Genomic DNA, 27,659 nt, shown 5'->3' on the forward strand with positions numbered 1-27,659 from the left:
CAATGCGGGACTCGATCCCAGGACGCCGAGATCATGACCTGAACCAAAGGCAGAGGCTTAACCCACTGAGCCACCCAGGTGCCCCGAGAGTTATGTTATGTTATTTTATTTTATTTTATTTTTAGAGCGAATGTGAGTGAATGGGGGATATAAGGAGACAGAATTTTTTAGAATTTATTTATTTGAAAGAGCGAGAGAACTCAGGCTGGGGAGGGGCAGAGGGAGGGAGAGAAAGAAGCAGACTTCCCACTGAGCAGGAAGCCCAACACAGGGCTAGATCCCAGGATCTACAGATTACGACCTGAACCTAAGGCAGAGGCCCAACCAACTGAACCACCCAGGCGCCCTGGAGAATCTTAATCAGGCTCCACGCTCAGTGCCTGAACTTAAGTGTGACCGTGGGGCTTGATTTCACAACCTTGAGATCCTGACCTGAGCTGAAACCAAGAATCGACACTTAAGCAATGGAGTCACCCCAGTGTCCCCCTCCGGACGGAGAGTTTTACAAAGAAGGAAGGACAGTGATGTTTTACGCCTAGACATGTCCAGTAAGATAGGCCGAGAAGGATCAGTTGTCTGTTATTTAGGAAGTCGCAGGTGGCTGTGTCCTGCATCCTGTACTGTTCTGGGCAGGTGTCGCTGCAAATACCTAGGGAGTAGGAGTCAAGTCCCAGCAAATAGGAGTCAAGGGCCTGCGGTTGTCAGACACTCACAGCCTTTTCAAGAAGCTGCGCACAAAAGGGCAGAGTGAGCAGAAGGAGGTGAGGAGCAGAGAGCAAGTTTTCAGTTTGGCAAAGATGGGAATCTTGCCACTCACCAGTAGGAAAGAGCTCCTCTGGGGAGTGTGACTCCTGAAGCACATGTCAGGAGGAGTGAGACCAGAGCACGCACGGGGCTCAGCTTCAGGAGAACAGAGAAGGCAGAGGTGAATGTAAATAAATCGGTAGTTGAAGGTTGGGAGCACTAGGCAATTCTTGCCTAATAGCCCCAGTTTTCTCTAGGAAGTAGGGGTTGACATCATTTGCCTAAAGGAAATGGGGGACGGATAGTAAAGATTTTGTCTCTAAATTTTCATATGCTTTCACAGAAGATGAAAGCCCTTTTATCTATCTGTAAAAGATATACCTAGATTTCATCAATTGTAAGTAAAAAACGTGATTCCTTATGAAATAACCCATTTCCAAATTTCACCAGAAAACACTACCCAGTGGCTATTAAGAATACCCAAATTTAAAACCCTACCCGACATCCTTGCTGTTTTTCAATTACGAAAGTATAGTCGACAGACTGTTGTATAGTCTCGGGTGTGTAACGTAGACAATGCTATATATTACGCAGTGTTCACTACGGTCACTGCCTGTCACCATACCAAGTTGGGACGGTGGAACAGACCGTGTTCCTGTAGCGTACTTCTCATCTCCATAACTTACCTATTTCACAGCTGGAAGTTTGTACCTCCTCATCCTCCTCCCCTACTTCGTCCGGCCCCTCTGCCACTCCCCTCTGGCAACTACCAGTTTTCCCCTGTATGTAAGAGTCTATTTCTGGTTTTTCGTTTTTTCATTTGTTTTGGTATTTCACATACCAGTGAAACCATATGGTGTTTGTCTTTCTCTGACTTATTTCACTTAGCATCATGCCCTCAAGCTCCATCCATGTTGTCACAAATAGAAAAGTCATTCTTTTTTTATGAGCAAGTAATATCCCACTGTGTATATATACTTTTTTAGTTGAGCTATAATTACCGTGTAGTGCTGTCGTGGTCGCAAGTGTACAATGCCATGATGCAACAATTGCATACATTACTCAGTGCGCATCAAGATAACTGTATTCTTCATCCCCTTCACCTGTTTTGCCCATCCTCCACCCCCTTCCCCTCGGGTGACCATCAGTTCTCTGTATTTAAGAATCTTTTTTTTTTTTTCAGTCTCTTTTTTTATCTGTTTATTTTGTTTCTTAAACTCCACATATGAGTGAAATCATATGATATTTGTATTTCTCTGATTTATTCCACTTAGCATTACAGCCTCTAGATCAATCCATGTTGTTGCAGATGGCAAGATTTCATTCTTTTATGGCCGAGTAATATTCTAATAACACACGCACACACCCCTACACACCACCTCCTCTTTATGCATTCATCCGTTGATGGACCTTTGGGTGGCTTCCATATCTTGGCTATTGTAAATAATGCCGCAGTAAACACAGGGGTGCATGTATATTTTCAAATAATGTTTTCATTTTCTTTGGGTAAAGACCCAATCATCCTCCCTGTTATATTTACTGCTAAATTTTTAAAAATTTTATCTTGATAATTTCTCATTGCACCTCTCTTCTACTTACTAAATTAATCATTGGGATGTTTGTTCATATTATTTCCCTTGTCATGAAGTATTCCCACTCTATCCATCTTCCCCCATTCCTATCTCATTCAAATTGATTTCTTTCGAGTAAGATTTCTGAATGCCCCGACCTCTCCTCATAGTTTTAATCAAATGGAGATAGCTTTGGTGTTTTGGTAACACCTTCTTGCATAGATATGTAAGCCGTATAAGCCAGTTTCTGATTCTGTGTGGATGGTACATGTGTATTTGTGTTGCTTCCTGAGACCCTTTACATAAAGTCCCAGTGACAAATGTAGGAAGCAGGTTATTTGTCTCCTAAAACTGGGGAAGGCACTTGGAGGGAGACAGCGCATATCACTGCTGTGTCACCCTACACGGTGAGTGTGACCTGTTTGTCATTCATGAGTTGATTCTTGTGCAATTCAAATAACGTAAAAACTACATGGCTTTCTTGTTTTTTACTCTAGATTATTGAGGGTGTAAATTTTGTATTATAAATGGCGGAGGAGTGTGAGTCCAGAAGCTCAGGAAAGTCGGATTTGCCCTTTGGAGGTCTGGTCTCTGAGACCTGCTGTGGAGGGAACGGAGTCCCCGCGTATCCGGTTCACTTTCCTGGCTACCGGCTGGTGGATTGGGGTCCACGTCAGCCTCACGATGACCAGCAGGGAGACTCAGTGGGGAATGAGCTAGGCCACCCTCCGCCCTGGGCCGAACCAGACTAGCTGTCCTCACAGAAGCCAGAAGCAGAGGAGAGCTCCATCTGCCACAGGGTTGAAATGATTTCCTCTCCCCGCGAGGCTGTGGCCTGAGGCAGCTGGTGCTCTGACCACCTGGACCAGCCTCTCCCCCTCCTCACAGAGAAAAGTAGTCAGAGACGGGCAACGACATTACAAGTATGCCTTCCAGATGACCCTGTCCTGGGGGAGAGCAGATCTCTCCCCTGCCATGCAAGGTCGGAAAGAGGGGCGGCCACTTCCCCAGTAGCAGACTCCGAAGGTGGGCAGGGCCCCAAAACTGGCTCAGGAGGAGCCGTTCACCACCGTGGTGGTGGGTAGAATCTGTGCAAACCCAGCTGGTCTGACCCAAAACCTTAGCCCTCGTGGGAATACACTTCATTCCCCACGGTGCTCCCTTTGTCGCCAGGGTCCACGAGAACGTCGCACATTCATCATGAGCGGGCCTGGGGATCAGCTTTCTCTTCTTTGTATGTGTTGCTTAGGAATCTGACTGTAGATTTAAAGACTACAAAGAGGTAGAAGAAAGCCCAGTCTTGGAAGTATTCCCGGCTTAAGACGAGATGGGCCCCTGGATTGTTTTTCAGTTCAATTCACTTCCTCTGAGATGACAACGTTTTCCATTGGTCCCAGGAATAATTATATATGGAAAAATCACTTGACCTGAAAAATGGGGATACTGGCCTGTATTGCTGTTTATTATTATTTACGCTCTATGTAGAAACAAAGCTAAGAGTTGCTGCCTGGAAAGAAAATTGGTAGAGCATGTCTAGTATCTGGAGTCCGAATCAGCAGCTTTTGAATTAAAGGGGGGGATATTCTTATTACATGCACTTAAAAATAACTTGATCAGTGGCTGCTCTAAGTGGTTTTTGTGTTTCTTTCAGATGTCGCCCATTTAATGTGGTTTGAAAGACTCTATGTTTGGCTACAATGTTTTGAAAAATATATCTTGTACCCAGCAATAATTTTGAATGCCCTCACTATTGATGCATTTTCAATCAGCAATTACCGGAGACTCGGTACCCAGTAAGTGGATAATGGTTTATTCTCATCATGCTTTCGATCATAATGATTTCCAAATCCAGTGAATTTTCCCTGAACAGGCTGCAGCAGAAGCCAATGTACATCGACTCATTCACTGGCCACATGCAAGGAAGCCACGGTGGTCTTTTACTCAAGCTTGCTAGAGCTTGATGGTTACTGTAGAGGGACCAGGTTGAAAAAGAAGGTAGATCTGCTTGAAGTGATATTGTGAGTAAATGACAGTCAGTCTGAAAATCCTCCTGCAAAAGCTTAGTCAGGGAGCTTTAATAAGATGACGGAGCACAGTGTGATTCCGGAGGCTCCTGGAGTTCTCCCGTCATGCCCAGAGCTTTTATGAGCAGCCCCGTGTCATTTCATTTAGCAAATACTCTATCATTTTGGGCTTGAGGGAGGGGGGGATTAATCACTGTCATTGCTCTCTCTGCATTTATCAGAGGCCTCCCAATTAAAAAAAAAAAAAAAGGAGCTCGGAGGCACCATGCCGTCAAGATGCCCCCATGTTTTGCGAAGCATTAATGGTTCTCAGTTGAGTTATCTTTCATATATTAAAATTAACTTTGAATTTGCAAATGGAAATCCTACTCAGTAATGGTGGGTTTGTTGTTCCGACAAAAGGTTGAAGTTTCTGGTCAAATAAGTTCGAGTAGGAGAATGCAGAAGAGGTTCTTTCTTGGATTTGCTTATTAAGTCACGTTACTTAAACATTATGTACCCAAATCAGCCTTCACGCCTAATCTCAAGCATGTTAATTCAGAGCCCCTCCTCCTTTCAGAATGTGATGAGGACAAATTAATTAATATTTGCCAAAGATTGAGCAAGGCATTTGAATACTCTGTTGGACTTCGAGTAGATTCATAGTCACACAGAGAAGACACTAAATGAAATGATCATATGACTTTGTCTTTATCAGACTTTGCCTTCCTTGCAGTTCAGACCTGTGGCCATTAGACCAGGGCAAGTCATGCCCTTTGGTATTTAAAATCCTAGACTTCAGATCCAGGGCTGAAAATCAGTCTCACTGGATAAATAACACAGATGACAGGAATGTAGCCCTCTTGCACAATGTAGATGGGACCCAATCCAGGAGATGTCTCCCCACCCAGAACCATCAATTGCTTTTCCTAGTGACAGGTGTCTCCAGTATGCGCAATGTTGGCTGACCCCAGTGACCTCCCGAAACAAAGTCAAGCCTCAATTTCTAGAACAAGGGCTCACGATCAACACCAGAATGGCAAAGAACATAGCAGTGCTATCGGGGTAATGAGCTGAAGGATTTAAAGTCATGGCCTTCCAACATCAGGACTGGGACCCCATGCTAAGCCTGCGAGTTGAGACCCAGCTGTTCTGGCTGTTGGCAGAGGATAGATGCAAGGGTTGGGAATCAGGCAGAGTCAAATAAACAGTTTGGGGAGAGTCCAGTTTCGAGTAATAATACCCTTTATCCCCTGCAATCTTTTCCCGTCCCTTAAATCAGAAAGTAGCATCTTAGCTATGTACCTCCAAATATTCTGAAATCCCACATGATAACAGTAGAATTACTCTCCTTAGAGACTCAAACTGATGATTCCTTTGTATTCCTGAAGCATCCATCAGAAGACTTAGACAGTAATTTCAAGTGCCCCACTAGACCCTCTGTTCCCAAGCAGGACAGTGGGACCTTCTTTGTCAGTTTCACTTTTTTCAGTATCTAGAAACCTGTTTCCAATAGGGAAAACTTGCCCCCACCCTGGCTGCGTTGAGAACCACTGTACCAGAAAATCAGGTAGCGTGTCTTCAAAAACTGGGCTGTTTCTTATTTAACTTTTAATGCCAACTCCCTAGTAAGTGGTAGAAGGCTGGGTAGATGGAGCACTGAGTAAGTCATGGTATCTTTTTAGGTCTGTATATTTCCCAGCCTGATCCAAATGGGGGCTTTGCAGCTGTCCCAGCCCATGTTCACTGGTTGCCACATAAGCCTTTATTAAACCTTCAGCAGAGCCTACAATCATCTATGAATGACTAACTGTAACCATTACTGTTGCAATGTTGCAAAGGCTGTAAACATCAGCCCTTAAGACCTTCCATACTCTTAACCAGTCCTCATTCATAAACATAAAATGAAGGCTTTTCATTTGAACCATGGTTACAGAGAGTTAGAGTTGACCCTCGTCTAGATTTGGCGTAAATAACCCAGAAAAATCACCACTCCTCCCTAAAATACCAAATACCCCTTATCTTGAGATGGCTTATCATTGGGCTTTGGTATCCCATCCTGATTCTTTTTTTTCCCCCCAAGATTTTATATATCTGAGAGAGAGAGAGAGAGAGAGAATATGCATAGGCTGAGGGGTAAGCGGCAGAGAGAGAGGGAGAAGCAGACTCCCCACTGAGCAGGGAGCTGGACACAAGGCTCGATCTCAGGACCCTGAGATCATGACTTGAGCCAAGGCAGACGCTTCACCAATTGAGCCACCCAGGCCCTCCTCCCACAGGGATTCTTGTACTCTGGGCTGTTGTGAAAAGCAACTAGACCCAAAGTCACATTTTTATATTGTATTTTTGCCAGGGGCATTCGTTGTCCACCGGAAAAGAAGGTTATGGAGCAGTGTTCAACCTCGCTGCGGGAACCCTGAATGTTTTATGTCAAAGTTGTAGGAAAACATTCCCGCTCAGCCCAAATCTGTGTGTAATCAAGGGCTAGTTTTTCTCAGAGGAGCCGTGAGCAAACCTCACCAGGCATGTCCCGGAGCAGAGTGAAGGCAGTTGCAGCCCCGGCTCTGAAGGCACATGAGATAACACATGGAGGCAGGTGGAATTGCCAACGTTGTCTTTTTGGCAACAAAAATGTCAATTTTACACCTGTTAGGTGCAAAGGCTTTAAATGCACTTTCTGAACGCCCTCATCCCAAGAGAGGATGATAATGATGCTCATGAAGGTCCAGAGCTAGGATCCTTCCAGCTCAGGGGAGGCATAGCTGCAGGTTTCTGTATTTAGCCAGAGGGAAAAAACCTCTCTCTTCTAAGGGCAATCATTCTCCGGAACACATTCCCATTACTGTCTTTTGAGTTCCCAAGTAGGATTTTATAAGGGGGCGGGCAGGAATGTGCCTAAAAGGGCAAAGCCTACCCTCAGAAAGGACACAGTTGGTCTGTCGGGCCCTTCTGAGCTGTTCTTGACCTTCCAAGCTCAAGGTAGGCAGAATGTTCACTGTTGACCTCGGCACCTACTCTAGCTGTGCGCATAACACATACTCCCACCGGACTCCCGCGACGGGGACACCCAGGAGTCCAGGCCCCAAAGCAAAGCCCTGGTATCTCTTTACCAGACTCCTTTGGTGAGTTCCGGCACGAAAAAGGTCAGTGCCATGTGGGGAAAAAAGCCGATGAGATCATTTTCAGCAGGGAAAAAAAAAAAAAAAGTGAGCCCAGAAAGCTTATGTTCACTGGGGGTAATAAATATGATGAAAAATGGGCGCCTGGGTGGCTCAGTGGGTTAAGCCTCTGCCTTTGGCTCAGGTCATGATCTCAGGGTCCTGGGATCGAGTCCCACATCGGGCTCTCTGCTCAGCGGGGAGCCTGCTTCCTCCTCTCTCTCTCTGCCTGCCTCTCTGCTGACTTGTGATCTCTCTCTCTCTTTCTGTCAAATAAATAAATTAATTAAACATTTAAAAAAAATAAAAGCGTAACTTGGGTGTCCCACTAGGGTGGGACAACGTACTCTGTTTCTGCTGGCATCCAAGGGAGCCCCGTGCCCTTGTGGAGGACAGGGGACTGCGAAAATCATGGGGCAGAAATTTGCTGCTCCTCGTGCTGTGCTCCAGAGTCCCCCGGGACTGAGTTTCAATCCTTGCTCGGCCCCATGAGACCTCAGACAACGGACCCAAACTCTGAGACTGTGTTTGGATGACGACAGAGCCCCCTCCCCTGCACCCCCTGGCAGTCGCAGCTTGGCACAGTAAATGCTCACGAAACCGTAGCTGGTGCAACTCACCTGAGAGTCCGCAGCAGTTCTTAACCGTGTCCTTTCTCGCCCTTCCGACAGCTGGGACGTCTTCCTGATGATCGTGGCCGGCATGAAGCTGCTGCGGACGTCTTTCTGCAACCCGGCTCCCCAGTTCGTTCACCTGGGCTTCACGGTCATCTTTTTCCATTTTGACTGCAAAGAGATTTCAGAGAGTTTCTTACTGGATTTCTTCATGGTGTCCATCTTATTTAGCAAGGCAAGTGAAATTCTCTGTTTCCTTCATTTTAAAATTTGAAGGGTGTGCTCGGCACAGGCTTTAAGAATTGTAAACGTCTTCTTAAAAAAAAATTACGGAACAAAATTAAATTGAATTACATATGCGTGTCACGCTCCTGCTTCCATTTTAGGAACATTTCCCTGTGGAATACGAATATGCTATTTGCCAAAAATCACTAATTAGGAGTTAGCCATTAGTGTTGCTAGAAATTTTGAATTTTTATGATCTTCGTCTCTGTTAACAATCTCATTATAAAACTTCTCTAGACCTCGAAACGCTCTGAATTAAAGATTAACCACCAGATTGAGGTTTTTTTGTTTCAAATCAGCTAGCATTTGAGGTGATGCTTGTGACCCAGTTCCCGAAAGCCAGGTCCCTGGGAATATTTTCATTCTCTTGGCTGGTGTCAAGTCAACATTTCATCTGTGGTCATTGATACTCTGGCAATGAGAAGTCCTAATCACTACTCCAGGGAAATATGTGGGGACAGGGTCTAATGTCCACCATCGTGGGTGTCGGGGCTCAAATCTCCTGGACACTTGCCCAGGTGTATTCTGAGCATCTCAAAAAGCCAAGGTTTGCAAACAGACGTGGAAGAGGATTTGGAGTAGCCCTCGGGAAATGAGCCCTGACGCACTAACTCACTTCACATCTGGCTTCCTCGTGCGTTGTTTCCTGTGGCAACTGCAGGCTTCCGCCCTGAGCGTCACTCAACCGACCCCTCCTTGCTTTTGGTTAATACTTTGTAAATTTTAAGGTCTTTTTTCCTGTGCTTCATTTTTTTTTTTTTACCTCTTTTTGAATCAGTTCTGTTCATTTTCCTCTTTATTATTTCTCCTTTCCTTCTACCTCTCTCTCTGTTTGTTTTAGGTCACAAAATCTCAGAACTCTCCCATTTCCTAACGATGTCCCATGAGTAATGACCGTCATGCTCCCAGGCACGCGCTGTTCTTCCTAGAACCCTGGCAGAGCACTGAGTTTTCAGCTGCCTGAGTCCCTCCTGGTGTCATTTGTCACTTGCTCCGTGTTGTTACTTCCACTGCACACATCGTATTCCAGAACCTTGCTTAGTCCTTTTCCCGTGAACATTTTATCTCTCTTTGTCTGAGTTCTGTTTGGTCTTGATAAATTTATCGCAGTTCTCTCATGGTTCAAATAACAGGCTTCACATTCTGTTTTCTTCCATTATGTATGAATTCCCTTTATCTCACATAATAATTGTGAAACGATATCCTGTGATTTTTAAAGCATTTATGAAGTTCTTCTAAATAATTTTACCACTCACAGGGTAAGAGTTTATTATCAGATGCCAAATAGGTCTGGATTTATTGAATTCCTGATGGGCATTATTTAATATTTTGACGTGGTGGTATATTTGGCCCTTTCTGAACCTCAGTTTCTGATAAAATTGAAAAATAAGGTTGGCACTCTCACCTGGGTGTTGCGAGGAGTAATTAATACAACTCTGAAAGAAGTCTTTAAGTAGAACGCGCTTTCCAAATCCCAGGCAGAGTTTGTAGAGCTGTTGTAAGCCGTGAAAGAGAAGTTACACACTGTTTGGTGTGGGAAGGGGTGTGGCAAGTTTTCCGCACTGAACTCCATCTAAGTGTTGTCCTGTAAAGTGAGAGGCCCCCGTGATCAAAACCGTGGTGGAGAGGAGGGAGGGTCTCCCTGTAAGATTCAGAAGAGTGTGGTTTCCAAGGGATTGTACATTTGCTGCAGGAGGACTGATTTTCGTTTCCCTGACCATGGGTGGCCTTTCTCGGCTGACATGTGCCGCTGTCCTGTGCGTGGTGGGGAGGGTGGGACCTGGGACCTGACAGGACACAATCTGAAACTAAACCCGGACAAACTTAGTTGCCACTGGCATTTGACTTTCACCTGCTGTAATCTTTTTGAAGGACCGGTTCCAACACTAATAATTTCAGACACAGCTCTAGTAGCCGCATTCCTGTTCTCTCTAGTTGAGGGAGGATTAGCCTGTATAATTTGAATAGTTTGCTTTTAGGTCAGGGATAAGAACAAAAGCAAGAAACATCAGTGTATGATTTAGTGAGTTAGTCTTGACACACCCCTAACTCCCTCTGATGCCTGCTCAGTATCGATCTTGAGAGAGCTGGGAACAGTGCATGTACTAGAATGAGAAACAATAAAAATATGCAGTTAAAGAGAAAGCATTTGAGATCTTCCTGGGGGGGAAAAAGGTAACAGAAATTAGTGACATAAGACGGTGGAGGCAATGAGAAGACGCACAGTTAATATTTCCTGTAAATATTCTTCCTGCAAATCCCAGCTAATGTTTCCTGTCCTTTCTCATCATTTAAATATACCTTTTAAAAAGTTGTGTCTATTAATACATTTCCTAGAAACCCCATATATTGTTCTTACTGGCCATAGGGCTCCCCAGGGCTATTCACTGCATGGTATGAAATTTCATTTGTCCCACAGGCTCATCAAAGCCCCACTGGTGATATGTCGTCCCATCATTTGGTGAAGATATCTCTACCCTTTTGTCCAGCCCTGCTCCCATTCTGCTAAACTGAGAGGCACTGTTAGCTGGACAGCCCCCCCCCCCCCACAGGAGAGCTGCACAATTAATGAAGACACACAGAAAGGGCATCCAGCTCCTTCAGAAGCGGCCGGAATAGGGGACTCATTATTGTTATAAGTCGGTGGCCCCTAATCCTTCAGTCATGATGAGTTGAAAGAAAGGGGAGGCCAGGTTAGAGGGATGTGATCTCCAGAGTGAGATCACAGCACCAGGAAGCCACAGAATGAAATAGGTGGCTTCCAGAGGGCCCTCTGCTTCGCTGAGCTCCCGAGTCCCTGGAGATCCGAAGCTGGATCTCATGGAAAATGGGACCTAATGAGTTCCAGGGCCAGAGCCCAATGGGAAAGAAATTAGCATGGACTAGAAGGGAGAGACATTCACTGTGGTGGTGTCCTGGGCTCCCCCTCGCCTTCCCTGGAGGTCCCATCCTGAGCTGCGTGAATTCGGGGCACACGTCCTTTGGGAAGTCAGGCCGTCCTTCCCCACTTCCTCATTTTCCCAGTCCTTTCCTTCTTTTCGTTCTGTGCCACCGGTCAGCCTTCTCTTTCAGGAATTAACTATTGTAATTAATCTATCACATTTCCAGTGTGTCTTGGTCCGGGGGGGGGGGGGCGCATGCTCCAGGTACAGACAGGAACAAAGACAACAAAACTGCTTTCATGCTCTCCCACTGGTCTTGAAAAAGTTCCTAGAAACCATCCTGCCTTGACATTTTTAGGGATGCTTAGTTGTAGAAACAGGACTTGAAAAAAATCCTGCCAGAGGATAATTCTGCCAGCCTTTCCAGAATGCATTAAGTATGAAATCCTACAAGCCACTGGTGCCACATACTAGCTCTCAGACCACCTAGCAGATGATCAGTGCTGGGTGAAGCTGTTTTTCTACAAAGCTCTAGAAATAATCACAGCCGAGCCAGGATGTGCAGCTAATGTCAGGATGACTGTGATAAGCGTTCAGACGGCTTGAAATCAGAGTTTCGAAATGGCATTTTCCTTATTTGCTGTATGGAGGTAGGAAATCCTGCATTAACAACTGAACCTCTTGTTTGGGGATATACGCTTTTACAGAGGCATTTTTTCAAAATAGTTTATCCAATAAAATAATTGTTCATTTAATTCGCATCCCTTAAGTGCCAGACATTGTACTAGACCCAAAGATTACTAATGATTCGAATGATAGCCCGTCCTCACTTGGTGCTTTCCACACACTTGACACATCATTGACACGTTTAATCCTCATCGCGGCTCCGCGGTCTGAGGCTCTTCTGGGTACAGATGAGGAAAGAGACGGACAGAATTTAAGTTACTTGCTTCAAGATCTCACAGTTCAAAAATGGTAGCACAGGATTCTTCTCTGAGGCTGTCCTTTGTGACTGTGCCTCCTGCACTTGGGGACTCTTTCTAGAAGGCACAAAGATAAGGAGATAATTACAATAAAATGTGATAGGGCGCCTGTGTGGCTCAGTGGGTTAAGCCTCTGACTTTGGCTCAGGTCCTGATCTCAGGGTCCTGGGATCAAGCCCTGCATTGGGCTCCTTGCTCAGTGGGGAGTCTGCTTCTCCTTCTGTCCCTCCGCCTTCCCCCAACTCCCCCACCCCCGCTTCTGCTCTCTGTTTTGATCTGTCTCACTCTCTTTCTTGAATAAATAAAAAAAAAGTAATAACAAAGTATGCTAAGGAAGGTGACCATGGCAGAGGACTTCAAGAGGGCACAGAAAAACGGTGCCCAGCCCCACCCTGGAAAATCCGAAACAATGATGCTTATTACCTGGAGCTTTGAAGAGGGAGGGAGTGGGTCAGGCAAGGAAACCAGGGAAACGTGAGCTCTGCCAGGGGAACAGCATGTGCAGAGTCACTGAAGCAAGAGAGTTGGGCATGTTCTGGAACCACAAGACCCTTGGCAAGCGTGAACCCTTGGGGGAGAGAGTAGGGAGGGCTGAAGCGGCAGGTTAAGAAGTCAGATCGTAAAGTGCTGAGCAGGCTGTGCATCTGGGTTTGGACTTCATTCCTTCTTTAGCTGAAGGTTGTTAAGTGAGGAGTAACAGGCTCAGACATGCATTTTAGGAACATCTCTGTGGGAGCTCGAGTCTTGGGAACTGGGTAGGACAGGATCACGCTCGCGCAGGTAATGACAGCGGGAACTGCAGCTGCAGAAGTGAGACAGAGAAGGGACAGTCCCAGCAGGAGTCTGGGAGGCAGGGCTGGTCAATTTAGTGACCGTTGGGACACAAGGAAGTGGACTGTGGGAGGAGGAGCCACACCTGGGAGCTCTCGGATCGCTCCTCTCTAATTAGTGCTGCCACTAACAAGGGGGTGGGGCAGAGACAACGGCGGGAGAAGAACATAGGCTCTCCATGTGCTGAATTGTGGAATGAGAAGCAATGAGGATACGAAGTAATGACCTTGGGAACGGGGTTTGTTACCATTTAAATATTTTAATTTGTGTAAGTAATGCATTAAGATATGCTCATTATAATAAAACTAGAAAAACAGTGGGGAAGTCAAAGAATGTCTATCTTATACACAGTCTTCACTTCTTACCCCCTCCTGTCCCTAATGATAACCATGGTAAACATTTCAGAATAATTCCTTCCATTCTGTTTTCCTGCAAATTCTCATACACACACACATTTCAATAGGATCATTCTTTACACATTTTTAACTTCCCTTTGCTGCTTAAAAATATATTTTGGAGAACTTCCATGACAATACATCTAATGTGGCCTCCTCCTTTCGATGCCTGCGTATTATAATTTGATGAGCTATTCCCCTACTGATAAACATTTAGTTCGTTTATAGATTTTTTTTCCCCCTGGGGTAGTTGGGACTTCTATATTCATGAACTCCAGAAATCTACACGGCTTAATGAAAAAAGGGATTTTGATAGCTCACATAACTGATTGAATGATCCGAGGCTTTAATCATGGCACTGAAATTCTGTTTTTATTTCTCCTTGGCATCCACATGCTGGCTGTCCTTCTCTCCTCTGTTGGCTTCATCCGTAGGCTGGCTCTGTCCACATGGTCTAATCATGGTCACTAGCAGTTCTAGATGTACAGCGTCCTCACACTTGGTAATCCCAGAAAGGAGAGAAGGCGTCTTTCCTAATAACTGGTCAGTGTTCTCGGGGTGAGTCTCATTGACTCCCTTGGTGTCATGTGCTCATTCATGAACCAAGGATGATGGCCAGAGGTATGTGTGTCCTCTAGTTAATGAAGCCTAGACTTTCTGTCCCTCCTTGAGTCCTAACCAGACTTGGTCTAAGAGTCAGGGAGGGAAGAAAGGCTAGACAAGAAGTGCCTGATGCTACTGCATCCAACCACACAATGATCAAAACTAACATCCCGGTGTTAGAAAACACAAGAGTGTCTCAGAAACATGGATTCCGTGATGGGAATTGCTGGGTGGATAGTCTCAATAGAGAATTCATGGAAAAGAGTTACATCCCTTGCAGCAGGAAGGACCAGTGTGCATGTATGTATGTACATACGTATTTATTTATTTGCTTTTAAAGATTTTACTTATTTGATGCAGAGAAAAAGCACAAGCAGGGGGAGCAGCAGGCAGAGGGAGAGGGAGAAGCAGGCTCCTCACTGAGAAGGGAACCCAATGCGGGGCTCTATCCCAGGACTCTGGGGTCATGACCTGAGCTGGAGGCAGGTGCACCAACTGAGCCACCCAGGTGCACCAAGGGATGACGAGTATTTAAGAAAGAGGTAGGAGGAGGGACTCTTGAAACAAGATAAAATACAACAGAATGGTAAGCAAGTAGGAAATGGGACATGTCGAGTTTTATTGATCATTTTCATAACTCTGGAATCTTCAGCAAGGTCATCTCACAGTTTCCTCTCTGCTAGACAAGACTGACTCCTATAATAACATCAGCCCATAAGGCCTGGAGCGTTCTTCATGCCCTGCGATGTCCTGTCTTCAAGGAAATGAAGTTTGTTGTGATAAAACTTTTCAAATCCTCTGCAGCTTTCTGTAGGAAATCTATCTGGATCACCTACAAGATCCTGGATATCATTTAAAAGTATAGACAAGGAGAAAATGGTGAGAGAGAAAAAGAGAAGGGAATGAGTGGGAAGAAGTTTATAGTCCAGTAGAACCTTTAAATTCAAATAAAGTTGGCAGGTGGTAGGTTGGCTAACTGAAAATCTTAAGCAGCAAATTGTAATAAATGATACCTACATGGCTCTCTGGTAATTTTATAATGGCATAAAACTTACATGTGAACTCTTATTACCAGTGTTTTGAAGACTTTTCTTTAAGTGAGAATCTAAGAATGAGAACTCTCTGGTCTTATTCCATGAGCCATGCCCAGTATGTGGTTTCTAGGGTGTTCCATTTCCATTTCTGATTTTTAAAATTCTACTTACAACGAGAAGGGAAAGTTACCTGTGAAACAGTCTGAGAACAGTTCACATTTTCTTTGTTCCCAGATCTCTTCTCATTTCATACCTAAGTCTGCCACAGTATTTTTAGCGATGTCTTCCTCACATCATCAGCATTCAACTTGGCTATAATAGAAACCCCAGTCTTCCGTCTGTACTCACAGCGTCTGTACTCACACTGAATCAGCTTATACAATATTTAATTGAGTAAAAATCCATTATGCCAACAGGTAAAACTGATGTAGACAACATAACACCTCCTGCTAAGCATTCAGCTCAATGGTGGGATTGATCAGGAGTGTAATAAAAAGGAATTAAAAATATCTTACTGGCCTAAAAACAAACATTACTGGCCTTCAGTGTTCTGTGGGTTGTGGGATTCATCAGCAAGTTTTACAGTGCAGATGTAAATATCAATCAGTCTGAAAGTTATTTAGGTGGATCTTACTTATTATTTATTTGAGAGAGAGTGAGCAAACACATGCACACGCATGTTGGGGGGAGGGGCAGAGGAAGAGGGAGAGAGAGAATCTTAAGTAGGTTCCACGTCCAGCACAGAGCCCAACATGGGACTTGATCTCATGACCCTGAGATTGCAACCCTGAGACCATGACCTGAGGCAAAACCAGGAGTTGGATACTTAACCCACATTGCCAACCAGGCACCCCAATTAGGTGGATATTTAAAAGAAAGTGTCCTTTGATAAGATAAGTAGGGGGGGAGTTATATTTGCATGTTATCAGTGTTCTGGGAGGTGCTGTGCCCAGACTGAAGGAAGGGGGCATGCAGGATCTCATCACACGGCATGGAGGATTTAATTCAGCAACTATTATGTACCACCTATTAGGTATGCTGCCTAAGGAACAGAGGTGCTTTGGCAGAAATGACCTTGTAGAGACAGAATATCTACATACAGCAAGGAGTTAAGTTTCCTACTCAAGCACTCTAAAATTCTGATTGCTCAGAGATCAGCCTTTGGAAACACACCCAGCACCTTTCAGTTTTCTCCGCCTGCTGCTGCCACCACTTTGGTGCAAGCGTCCCCACCCCGTGTTTCAGCTGTAGCCTTCCAACAGACCTTCCTGCCTCTGTCCCCACTGCCTCGGCCTGTTCTCAGCAGAGGGCATCAGAGGAGTTTGTTTTATGTCAACTTATTTCAGAAATTTTAGATTCGTGGAGAAGATGTAAAGATAGTACAGAGTTCCCACACACCCCATGCTCTGTTTCCTCTATTACTCACATTTTATGTTGGTATACTACATTTGTCCCAGGTGAGGTACCAAAGTTGATCTGTTACTATCAACGGAAGTCTATACTTCATCACATTTCCTTAGTTTTTCTATGTTCCTTGTCAGTTCCACCCAGAATATCTTACTGCATTTAGTTGCCTTGTCTCCTTAGGCTCCTCTCGGCAGTAGAATGCTGCTGTTTTGTTTTTGAAGTTAGCAGTTTTGAGGCATATTGGGCAGGTATTTTGTAAGATATCTCTCTGGCACAGTCTGTGTGATGCTTTTCTGTTGATAAGACTGGAGTTACAGCTTTGGGGAAGGAGGATGACGGAGGTACGAGGCCATTCTCATCACATCATTTCAAGGATTTTATGCTAGGAGCATGCCTTATCCCTGGTGATGTTGACCTTCATCACCTGGCCAAGATTTTTCCACTGTAAAGTTGCCCTTTTGTGAATCTTTCTAGATTGTATTCTTTGGAGGAAAAAGCACTATGTGTGGTCCACACTTGAAGGGTAGGAAGTTATGTGCTACTTCCTTGATGGGAACGGAAGCAATAATAAATTATTTGATTTATTTTGAAAATTATTTTATTTTTCTGCGTAAGAGATTTGTCTGTCATCTATCTACCTAGTTTTTATATCGGTGTGGATTTGTATATATTTATTTCTCATGTTGGTTAATAATACAATATTACTTTACTCATCTTGTTGCTCCTTTTGTTCTTTGAAGCTCTTTCAGTTGACTTTTGTGTCCCTTTGACATAGCCCCATTCCTGTGTGTGTGTGTCTGTGTGTGTGTGTGTCTGTGTGTGTGTGTGTGTGTGTTTTAACAGTTTCTTACCTACGGGCACTATAAGATGTTCTAGGTGTGTCTTGCAGATTTCCTGCCCCAGTCCTAAAATGTTCCATTTCTCCAAGGGAGTCCTGCTTCCTTTTATTAGAGAATGGTATTTAGAAACCAAAATCTGGACTCGAGGTGTGTCCTTGATCCTTGAGTGTCATTGATTCCAGGCACTCTCAGCCAATAGAGCCAGGAAATATGTGTGTGTATACTCATATATATACACACACACACATCTAGAGATAACCCTGTATGTAACCCCTTGTACCTACATTAAACTAAACATGAGTGTGTACTGGTATCTCCAGATCGAATCTATGACCAAAGGGATCATTCTGGCCAGTTTCCCTGGCTTACTGTTACTTCCCATTCCATCAGTGAGAAACCTGGCCTCTGTCATCTGTCATCCATTTACTTAACTGTTCACTTCTAGTGTGCCTGTGTATTAGTTTCAAAATGGTTAACCTGCATCCCACGGGAAACAACCTTATCACCTAGAACACAGTGCTTGTGGGCAGTGCTGTTCCTTTTTGCCTTTAGTCTTCCGGATTCCACTCATTTTCAGAGGCACTTGAGTCAGCACCTTCTACCTCCACCTCCCTTAAGTGAGGTTGTTTCCTTTATTTGTAAAACAGCTACATTGCATTCCACTTGGGGGTCCCCCAGTCTCCTAGATGATTTTTTTTTTTTAAGATTCTATCTATCTATTTGACAGAGATCACAAGTAGGCAGAGAGGCAGGCAGAGAAAGAGGTGGAAGCAGGCTCCTTGCTGAGCAGAGAGCCCAATGCGGGGCTCGATCCCAGGACCTTGGGATCATGACCTGAGCTGAAGGCAGAGGCTTTAACTCACTGAGCCACCCAGGCGCCCCTCCTAGATGATATTTTTAAAAATTTGCATACGTTACATTTTCTCACATTATACATTTCTATGGAATTTAACAAATGTATAGTGGCATGCATACATTATTAGAGTATCTTACAAAATAGTTCAATTGCCCTAAAAAATTTCCCCTGCTTCAATTATTCAGTCCTTCCTCCCCTTCCCCAAACTCTGGCAACCAGTGTTGTATTTATTTATCCCTGCTTTCGTTTTGCCTGTTCCAACATGTCATGTAACTGGAATCATACACCTTTTTGGATGGGTTTCTTCCACTTAGCAGTATACATTACTGATTTTATCTGTGTCTTTGCATGGCTCTGGCTTGACAGCTCATCCATTTGTATCACTGAATAGTATTCCATTGTGTTTACCCATTCACTTATTGAAAGAAATCTTGGTCATTGCTCGTTTTTGATGATTATGAATAAAGCTGCTATGAACATTTGTCTTCAGGTCTTGTGTAGACAGAATTTTCTATTAGGTGGGATAAATACCTGATTGCTAAATGGTATAAAAGCAAGTTTAGCTTTTTATAACACCACCAAATTATCTTCCAAAGTGCTGTCTGTTGTGCTGCATTGTTGCCACAAGGTTCCTGTTGTTCCTTCACCTCACCAAAATTTTTTGGATTTTAGCAATTCAGCAATTTAGCAATTAGGAATTTAGCAATTCTAGTAGATATTTACAGTGCTCTCTCATTTTAATTTTCATTTCCCTAAAGACATGCTGACTATATATCTTCTCTATTGAAGCGTCCAGATTTTTTTTGCCCATTTTTAAATTGGTTTATTTTCTATTGCTAAGAGTTCTTTGCATACTGTGGATACAAGTCCTTTATTATTTACATGCTTTCTGGGCTTGTCTTTTAATTCTACTAATAGTGTGTTTTTCAGATCTGTCGTGTTCACCTGGAATAGAGAGGTTATTTATTAAAATTTTCTGTCCTACTAGGCTTCCTGTTTTCTGGTCATTCAATTAGAGAAAGCAGAATTTGTTTTTATTTTTATTTTGGATTTTTTTGTCTATGCTTCTTGCCATTTCCAAGTTGCTGGCTTGCTGAAGTCTAACTCTGAAATACATGGTCAAAAGAAAATCCAGGAAACTCACTACCATTGTTTTCCCCAGATCCTGGGGTCTTTAACTTATCTCCCCTTTTCTCTCCAATGTCCAGAATCTTCTTAGGTTCATTTAATAAACCATTTCTAACATTTTCAGTTATATTTAACTGAAATATAATGGAAAGATGTGTTCTGCCTATTCTCTGAAGTAGAAGCCTACAATGTATATTTTAAGCTACCCTAAATCCATCATCAAAAAGCGCTATGCTGCTTCATTTTCTAACCCAGATACCTTTTATCAGAGTATTTTCAATTTCTCCCTCTATTCCTCTGACATGGAAGTTACTAATTTATTTATTCATATTTTAAAATCACCCAGTACATTATTCCTATTATTTCTTTAAACAAAAAGTCGTATTTCATATCAATTGAAAATTAGAATAATAAATATTTTCTTTTACCTTCACTTATTCTTTTCTGATCTTCTTTCTTTATATAGATTTAAGTTTCTGACCCATATCATTTTCCTTCAGCATGAAGAACTTTGAACATTTCTTGCAAGGAAGGTCACCTAGTAATGGATTTCCTCAGTTTTTTTCTACAAAATCTTAATTTTCTTTCCCCTTCAATTTTAGAAAACAATTTTGTAGGCTGTAGGGTTCCAGGTTGCCAGGATTTTTTTCCATCAACACTCTAATAAAGAGTTCACTCCACTTTCTCCATGCTTGCATAATTTCTAGTGAGAAATCTGCTTCAATTTCTTTGTTCTTCTATAGGCAAGGTGTTTTTTCCTTTGGAGTTTCAAGATTTTCCTCTTTTTTGGCTTTCTGAAGCTTAGGGGTGTGTGTGTGTGTGTGTGTGTGTGTGTGTGTGTGTGTGTGTGTGTGTTCAGTCTTGCTTGGTACTCTCAGTTTCCTGGGTTTGTGTTTTTCCATGTCTGTCATTAATTTCAAAAGTTCTTGGCTGTTATTTAAATACAGATTCTGCTCTTTCTTCTTTCTCTGGTGTTACATTTATGCATATGTTACAACTTTCCTTACTGTCCTGTAGTTCTTGGATATTTTTGTTTCTTTTTTTTTTTTTCTGTTCCCATTTCAGTTAGAGATCTTTATATCGACATATCTTCAAACTCACTGATTTTTTTGCTTGACCATGTCCTGTCTCTTGATGAGCCCAGTAAAGGCGTTCCTTGTTACTGTTACAGTGTTTTTATTTCTAACATTTTCTTTTGACCCTTTCTTAAAGTTTCCATTTCTTTGATTACATTACACATCTGTTCTTGCATGCTACCTGCTTTTCAAATGAAGTTACAGGCATATTAATCATAGTTATTTTTGATTCCCTGTGTGGTCATTCCAACATCCGTGTCCTATCTGAGTCTGGTTCTGGTGTTTGCTTTGCCTCTCCAGACTGTTTCTCTTTGCTTTTGGGCACACCTTTAATTTTTTTGTTGAAATCAGGACATGTTGTATGTATGTATATGTACAACATATACATACATATGTTGTATGTATGTATGTAATAGAAACTGAGGAGACTAGGTCTTCAGTGTGAGCATTTCTGTTAGTCTGATTAGAAGAGGTACTGTGTTTAATGTCTGCTCTAACTATAGGTCCCAGAGGCTTCAAGTTTTTCTAATGTCCTTGTTTCTGTCTCCTCTTGATTTTTGGCTTCCCTAAAAACTCCTCTTCAGAGAGAGTTGTGTCTGTAACACTAGCTGTATCCTAGTGTTACTATTACCGGATCTTTGTTGGTGCACTGGTAAGGCATGGGGTAGGAGCAATGGTCTGTTATTTTCCAGTTAAATCTTAGTCTTTTATTGGGCCTGTGTGTCAGGACTGGGATCTTCATAAGTGTTCCCAGAATGGTATAGCTTTTTTCTCCCCATGCACTCTACTCCCTTTGCTGGGAGTAGCATTCTTGCTCTGTTTCCTTAAAGCCCTGGTTCTGTTACCGTTTTTTCCTTGTTTAAGTGGGGTAAGCTAGAAAGGGAGGAATTCCCTTCCCCTAGCCAAAATAAGGCTCAGGCAAAGCTCTTCACACTTCGTGGTGGGCCACTGGGTTTCACAGTGGTTAATTTCCGCCCCCCTTCCAGGCCCGTGGGGAGATCTCTCTTGGCTCTTCACCATGAGAAATGGCTGGGGTTTCTAGGGTATGGAAGTGTGGAGGGCCCCCTAAGACTGTGGTGCCCAGGGGCTTCTAAATTTTGTGCTACTCCACACTCAGCCTCTAAGAGTTTGCTAGAATAACTGTTTAGGTGTCCCTACCAGTTCATGGCTTCAGCAGCTTCTGCCCCATATGAGCAGGTCGCATCGAGCCTTCCAGAGAGGCAGCTCTCGCTGGGACATCAGTTGTCTGATAGCTCTAAGAAATATTGATACTCTGTCCATTTTGCTTCTTCTTATGCAAAAGTGGAAATAACACCTCTCCATATTTTTTCATGGTGGAGCTAAAACTAGAAGTCCCTCGAGTTTTTCTTCTAAAACACAAACTGGATCTTGCCCCTGCTGAGAAGTCTGACACGGCTCCCCGTTTCACAGAGAGCAAAGGTCAGGTCCCTTACACAGACCCACTGACCGACACCAGCTGCGTCCCCTTCGCTGTTCTCGCCTCCTGTCCTCTTCTCTTCCTGTTTACCCCAGCTCTCCTTAGCATTCCTCCACAGGAATGGTGCGAAGCATGCTCCCATATAGGGCCTCTTGCTCTGGCTCTCGCTTCAGCCTAAAAATGCTTCTCCCCACATGTCCCCTGGACTCCCCCCGTCAGCTCCTTCCTGGCTGGGCTGGGATTTCCCCTTCTCGAATCAGACCTACCCTGACTACTGACAGCATTCACCACCTCTGAACATGCTCCCTCACTGACTGACTTACGCTTTTAGTGTCCCTTCCGCTACAATGTAAATTCCACAAGCGTGAAAAATCTTTGCCTGTTTTGTGTACCGATGTGTCCCAATTTCCAGATCAGGGCCAAGTGCACAGGAGTGAGCTGTAAACCTCTGTGTGATGCTGAATGTTTCTCCCGTGCACTGACTACTGGGTAATTTAGCCAAAGTCCCTCTTTCTGCGGGTGACTTGAACTCGGTCCCACTCTGCCCAAGGACAGGAGTATAGAACGGTTTGTAGGAGGTTGATAAAGCCACCTCAGAAACACAGGCCACCTCCCAGGCTCTCAGGGATCCATGGTCACTTGTTACCACTTGGGACGGTGCAGGAGAAAAATTTCACAAGCCATGCACTGCATCTAGAAACAGAATACGGCCCGAGGTGCTCGTGTTCCCAAAGCGACTGGAAACTCCTCAAATGGTGGGACCGTGGGTTGCTTATTTGTTTCCTGCTTCCTGCAACATCTAACAAAATGCCCGGTCAGAGTGATCACTCAACACGTATAAATGGAAATCAGTTGAGAGCTGAGAGTTGGGAAAACTGTTTTTTTTGAAAAATGAAGTCTCAGCTTGGATGTGGTGATTGGATGACATTTTATTATTCTAGGGAGATGATGATTCACAGAGCAGAGGCCAGGGGGTATGAGGAAGGAGGGCAGGTTTTAGACTGAGCATGTGGGTCACGTAGAGTTCTCTCCTCAGGCTTTTCATGGTGTGTGTCTTTATTTTTTTGGCTTCCTATAAATCTGTTGAGCTGAACACATGGCCAGCAGGACTGGCTTCTCTGCTGTCAGTGGTTTGCTTTGTGCTCTCGAGTCAGCTGAGCACCTCTTGCAAAGTGGGGGGTAAATCACAACCCAGCTATACTGTAGATCTCTCTCAGGAGCGACAAGCTGTTGTTATCCAACTGGCCAGCTCTTAACTGTGTCATGTCACAGCTGGGAGGTACCTGAACAGTCCCAGACATCCTTTAGTTGAGATTTATAGCCTAACACATCAACTTTCTTGTCTTCCCCTCCCCAGTACATCACCCACACATCAAAGGGACGAGTTTCCCTTAACTCAAACCATGCAAGTTACTATAATTTATTTCTGGGGAAGGGATGTAGGGCTGAAATGGATGCTAGCAGCAACTCAACCTCTACCTTCAAAGTAAGGATCGGTTTTTCCTCCCTCTTTGGGGCCTCAAGCCTGGTATGCACAAGTCACACCTTTTTTTCCCCTTCAGGCTTCTTATAATCTCCCATAAAAGTATACTATAAAAAAAATACATGGACTTAATAATGTTCAAAGATCTATATTATATAGCTAAGTGCATCCCTGTTAATGTGTTAAAGAAGTATTTACAGGCTCCCATTTTTTTTATTGTATTATTTATTTATTTATTTTTGCGAGAGAGAGGTTGGGGGGAAAACGATAGGGAGAGGATCAGAGGGAGAAGCAGACTCCCCACTAAGCAGGGAGACCGAGGTGGGGCTCAGTCCTGGGACGCTGGAATCATAACCTGCGCCAAAGGAAGATGCTTAACAGACTGAGCCACCCAGGGTCCGCTCCCATTTTTTTTTCTCTCTCTTTTTTTAAGTTCACAGCTTTCTCTCCTGAAGGAGGCTGCTCGCCGGCCCAGTGTTGCCGTCCTCCCGTCAGGGCAGTGGTGATGTGCCTTCATTAAGCCAGAGCACTGAAGAGCCACTGCTGGTCAGTCTTCACAGGAATGGCGAAAAGATGTGTGTCCAGGGCACACAAAACCTATGAGAGCGGCTTCAGAGAATTCAGGAGCAGTGACAGTGCTGGACTCTCCTCACTGAAAAAAAATTTTTTTTTAAAGATTTTGTTTATTTGACAGACAGAGGTCACAAGGAGGCAGAGAGGCAGGCAGAGAGAGAGGGGGAAGCAGGCTCCCTGCTGAGCAGAGAGCCTGATGCGGGGCTCGATCCTGGGACCCTGGGACCCTGGGATCATGACGTGAGCCAGAGGCAGAGGCTTTAACCCACTGAGCCACCCAGGTACCTCTGAAAGAATTTTGAAAACCTCTCCTACTCAGCAGTTGGGAGTGCCCTCCTTAAAATGCTTCCCAAAGGGAGAACGTAATTTGGTTGCATCAGGCAGCATTTTCCTTACAGGGCTAAGCACGGGCATTTGCCATCCTCTCCCGTGGGAGGCTCCTGGTGCTACAGATGTAAATATATGAATCCACAGATTCCAAATCGTGTCTTTTAACAGGCTCCCATATTTAGGACAAGAACTTTGAGATCACAGACTTTCCCATTCTTTCTGTCCTTAACCTATCAATTTTGGAAATGCTTTGATGGACCAGCCCACAGGGCTTCTGTCTGGAGAAAGGGTATTGATCATTCTGAGATGGCTGCTATGTAGGTCTACAACCTCCAGGGGGGGGAAAGAGAGCAGATAGCACGCAGAAGGAAAACCTGTGGGTGTTGCCAGGATCTGGCATGTAATAAGAAGCTCGAAGCAACAAGAACATTTCCACTAAACCCATGCCTGCTATAGCTATTGGGTCATATCTCTTGACGAGTTGGGAAATCACCTGAAGCTTTCATTCATGCACCATTTTATTTTCTGGAAAACACTGCACTTATGTCCACTGTGTGCCTGCCTGTACTGCTTATTGGCTAGAAGATAAGTGTACAACTATAAATAAGACCCAGGGCCTGCTGCTGCTAAGCATGTCCCCCAGTGGGGGACAAAGGAGATAAAAACATATAAAAGGTACTTAAAATAAAGATTTTATTTATTTTTTTGACAGAGAGAGTACGAGCAGGGGTGAGGGGCAGAGAGAGAAGCAAGACTCCCCACCAAGCAGATAGCCCGATGTGGGCCTGGATCCCAGGACCCCAAGATCATGACCTGAGCCGAAGGCAGACTCTTAACCTACTTAGTCACCCAGGTGCCCCTAAAAAGTACTTTTTTTTTTTTTTTTTTTAAAGATTTTATTTATTTATTTGTAAGAGAGAGAGAGTGAGAGCGAGCACAGGCAGACAGAGTGGAAGGCAGAGTCAGAGGGAGAAGCAGGCTCCCTGCGGAGCAAGGAGCCCGATGTGGGACTTGATCCCAGGACGCTGGGATCATGACCTGAGCCGAAGGCAGCTGCTTAACCAACTGAGCCACCCAGGCGTCCCTAAAAAGTACTTTTGAAACAATGCTATAAGGGTCATAAATAAACTAAACTACATTTATTGAGCACTTACTACATGCTGAGTCCTGAGATAAAAATTTACCTGGATTATCTCATTTAATCTTTACAGTATATTTCTGAGATAGATACCATTCCCATATCTACTTTGCAGAGGAGAAAGCGTGGGCTCCAGAGACATAAACTTGCCCAAGATCACATAGCTCATGAGAGGTAGGGCTGGTGTAGAATCCCAGGTCTACATGACCCACCAACCCTGCTCTTGTCACCAGGATGTTGCGCTACTTTATATGTGATTTGAAGTTATAAGCCACAGGTGTTGGGGACCTCTGGAGAGAGCGACTAGATAGGGCAGTGGGCCCGCAGGGTCACAAGAAGAACGTGGAGAGATGTCACTTTGAACTACTTTTTAATTCCATTTTACTTCTCTGTTGACTTATTGTTTATGCCTCTTATTTTTAAGTCATTGCTCTTACATTAAAAATATAAATCCCAATTCACCGTAATGAACCTTCAAATGTTATGCCACTTCCTTTGTGGGGTAAGGACTTTCAATAGTTTTCCTTCCTATTCTTTGTGCTGTTGTCATGCATTTAATTTTACTTGTTTGATAAACATGTAATACAGAATTACTGTTCAGGCTTTTGAGCAAAAGTGTCCTTTTAGAGTAATTGCAAATAAGAAAAAAATATGTTTTTCATTTTTATTTTATTGCCACTTATTCCATTTCTGATGCTCTGTTTCTTTGTGTAGATCCAGGTTTCCAAACTGTATAACATTTCTTGTGCCAAACTTGCTTGAATAGTTCCATCAGCCATGAACTTGGGTCAGTTTTGTTTGTCTGAGACAGTATTTCTCTTTCGGTTTTGAAAGATAGTCTCACTGGGTATAGAATTTTGTTTTGAAGGTCCTTCCCCACCCCAACCTTGCCCTTAAAACTGTCATTTCATTGAGGGACACCTGTGTGACTCTTGATTTCAGCTCAGGTCATGATCTTGGGGTCTTGGGATCAAACCCTATGTTAGGTTCTGTACTAACTGTAGAGTCTGCTTGTCCCTCTCCCTCCCCCCACCGCTTGTTCTCTCTTTTTCTCTCTCTCTCAAATAAGTAAAATCTTTAAAATAATGTTGTTCCATTTAGCACTTTTAGCACTTAAAAATGTCACTCCACTGCCTTCTGCCTTACATGGTTTCTGATGTAATTCTTCTGTAATTTTTACCGTTGTTTTTCTTTGTGTAATGTGTCTTTCAGTAATTGTTGTTGCCTCCAAGATTTTCTCTTTGTCTTTTGTTTTTAGCAATTTGAATAGGGCATGCCTAGTTGTGTAGGGTTGTTTGTTGTTGTTGTTCTTTGGGTATTTATCCCGTGTCATCTGTTCTTGAATTTGTGGCTCAGTGTCTGTCTTTATCTTGGACAATTTTGGCCATTACTTCTTCAAGTACTTCTTTGTTCTCCTGTTCTCTTTCTCTTTTTTTTTCTAACGTCCAAACTGTGCATATGTTAGAGACTTTGATACTGTTATGTAGCTTTTAGATAGTCAGTAATATTTTTATTTTTTATTTATTTTTTTAAAAGATTTATTTATTTACCTGACAGAGAGAGATCACAAGTAGGCAGAGAGGCAGGCAGAGAGAGAGAGAGAGGGAAGCAGGCTCCGTGCTGAGCAGAGAGCCCGATGCGGGACCCGATCCCAAGACCCTGAGACCATGACCTGAGCCAAAGGCAGTGGCTTAACCCACTGAGCCACCCAGGCGCCCCATATTTTTAGTTTTTAATTTTAATTCCAGTTAGTTTACATTCAGTGTTCTATTATTTTCAAGTGTATGATATAGTGATTCAACAGTTCTGTACAGTACATGGTTCTCATCATGACAAGCCACTCCTTAATCCCCAATATCTATTTAACCTACCCCCAACCCCTTCCTCTCAGACAACCATCTGCCTGTTCTCTGCTATTGAGAGTCTATTTTTTGATTTGTCTCTCTTTTTCTCCCCTTTCTTCATGTGCTTTGTTTCTTAAATTCCACATATGAGTGAAATCATGGTATTTGTCTTTCTCTGACTGACTTATTTCATTATACCCTGTGGCTCCATCTATGCCATTGTGGCAAGATTTTTGTCCTTTTTTAAAGCTGAATAATATTTCATTATATGTATACATACTATGTCTTCTTTTTTTTTTTTTTTTAATTTTTTATTTTTTATAAACATATATTTTTATCCCCAGGGGTACAGGTCTGTGAATCACCAGGTTTACACACTTCACAGCACTCACCAAATCACATACCCTCCCCAATGTCCATAATCCCACCCCCTTCTCCCAAACC

At 43.6% G+C, this 27,659-nt stretch overlaps 1 protein-coding gene across 2 annotated transcripts in view; it reads left to right on the forward strand.

The window, feature by feature from the left end:
• The window catches only part of PCNX2 (pecanex 2), a 313,350-nt gene that overhangs the window by 184,811 nt on the left and 100,880 nt on the right, over positions 1–27,659 (forward strand). For both annotated transcript variants that reach the window (XM_059397306.1, XM_059397305.1), the window contains exons 20-21: positions 3,967–4,108; positions 8,148–8,325. In XM_059397306.1, coding sequence (XP_059253289.1) covers positions 3,967–4,108; positions 8,148–8,325 — 320 coding nt within the window. The remainder of the gene's footprint in view (positions 1–3,966; positions 4,109–8,147; positions 8,326–27,659) is intronic.

Source organism: Mustela nigripes, chromosome 4, assembly GCF_022355385.1.
Source record: "Mustela nigripes isolate SB6536 chromosome 4, MUSNIG.SB6536, whole genome shotgun sequence".
NCBI lineage: Eukaryota > Metazoa > Chordata > Mammalia > Carnivora > Mustelidae > Mustela > Mustela nigripes.